Raw genomic sequence first — 858 nt, 5'->3', positions numbered from 1 at the left:
AGAAGGGAGTGGGGAGCCAAGAGACAGCCGGGGAGAATTGCAGCCAGGTGAGACACTGGGGCTGCAGATTAAAAGTTCATAGGTCACAAAGGCTGCCAGTTGGATAGCCCTGCCTAGCCTAATGCTGTGAAGTATAAGCTGGAAATGATATTAGAAAATAATTTCATATAAAAAAAAGAAAAGAAAATTCATTACAGTTAAAAAAAAAAACAAAACAACACCAACCCCCCCACACCCCGAAATGAAAGGTGAAAAAATCCCAAAAGCATGTTGTACCTTAGAATTTGGAAGACATATCTCCGTGAGATCATTGCAGGTTTATGGATCGGTCGGATCTTATTCCTGGATTTCTTGACAGCTATCACAGGATGTGTGGACATGTACTTTTTTAGACTTTGTGAAGTAGTTATGAAACTTCTTTTTTTTTGCTAATGCTCGAGTCTTTGTTCAGTGACATGGTTCTTATAATTAAATATCTGGTGGCTTAATTTTTATTTGGTAAATCCTGTAAAATATGTTTGTTTGTTTTTCAGCGCTGTGACATCGGAGATGCATCAAGGGGAAGTTTGTCTTCATATGCCTATATCCTTATGGTGTTGTACTTTTTACAACAAAGAAACCCACCAGTTATCCCAGTTCTTCAGGAGGTAGGTTTTTGGGGAAGAAGTAATGGAAGAAATTATATTCCCTTTTCTAAATGAAATACAAGAACCCTGAGTCCTGTGGGTGAGAGCAGCATGCTCAGTCTCTGGCCTGTGGGCCAGATCTAGCTCCCAGAGCTGTCACGTATCCCCACCTGTCCAAAAATTTGGCAGTGGGGGAGCAGTGGCTGCTCCCATGCTGCCAAATTTCTGGACC

The 858-nt window shown here is 41.4% G+C and overlaps 1 protein-coding gene across 8 annotated transcripts in view; it reads left to right on the top strand.

The window, feature by feature from the left end:
• ZCCHC11 (zinc finger CCHC-type containing 11) overlaps positions 1-858 on the top strand; it is a 73,266-nt gene that overhangs the window by 53,546 nt on the left and 18,862 nt on the right. For all 8 annotated transcript variants that reach the window (XM_019531435.1, XM_019531431.1, XM_019531429.1 and 5 more), the window contains one exon: positions 534-647. In XM_019531435.1, the coding sequence (XP_019386980.1) occupies positions 534-647 (114 nt within the window). The remainder of the gene's footprint in view (positions 1-533; positions 648-858) is intronic.

This window comes from Crocodylus porosus, unplaced genomic scaffold (assembly GCF_001723895.1).
Source record: "Crocodylus porosus isolate Cpor-Errol unplaced genomic scaffold, CroPor_comp1, whole genome shotgun sequence".
Classification (NCBI taxonomy): Eukaryota; Metazoa; Chordata; order Crocodylia; family Crocodylidae; genus Crocodylus; species Crocodylus porosus.
The sequence above is the reverse complement of the archived record's forward strand: the minus strand, read 5'-3'. Positions and strand labels throughout refer to the sequence as shown.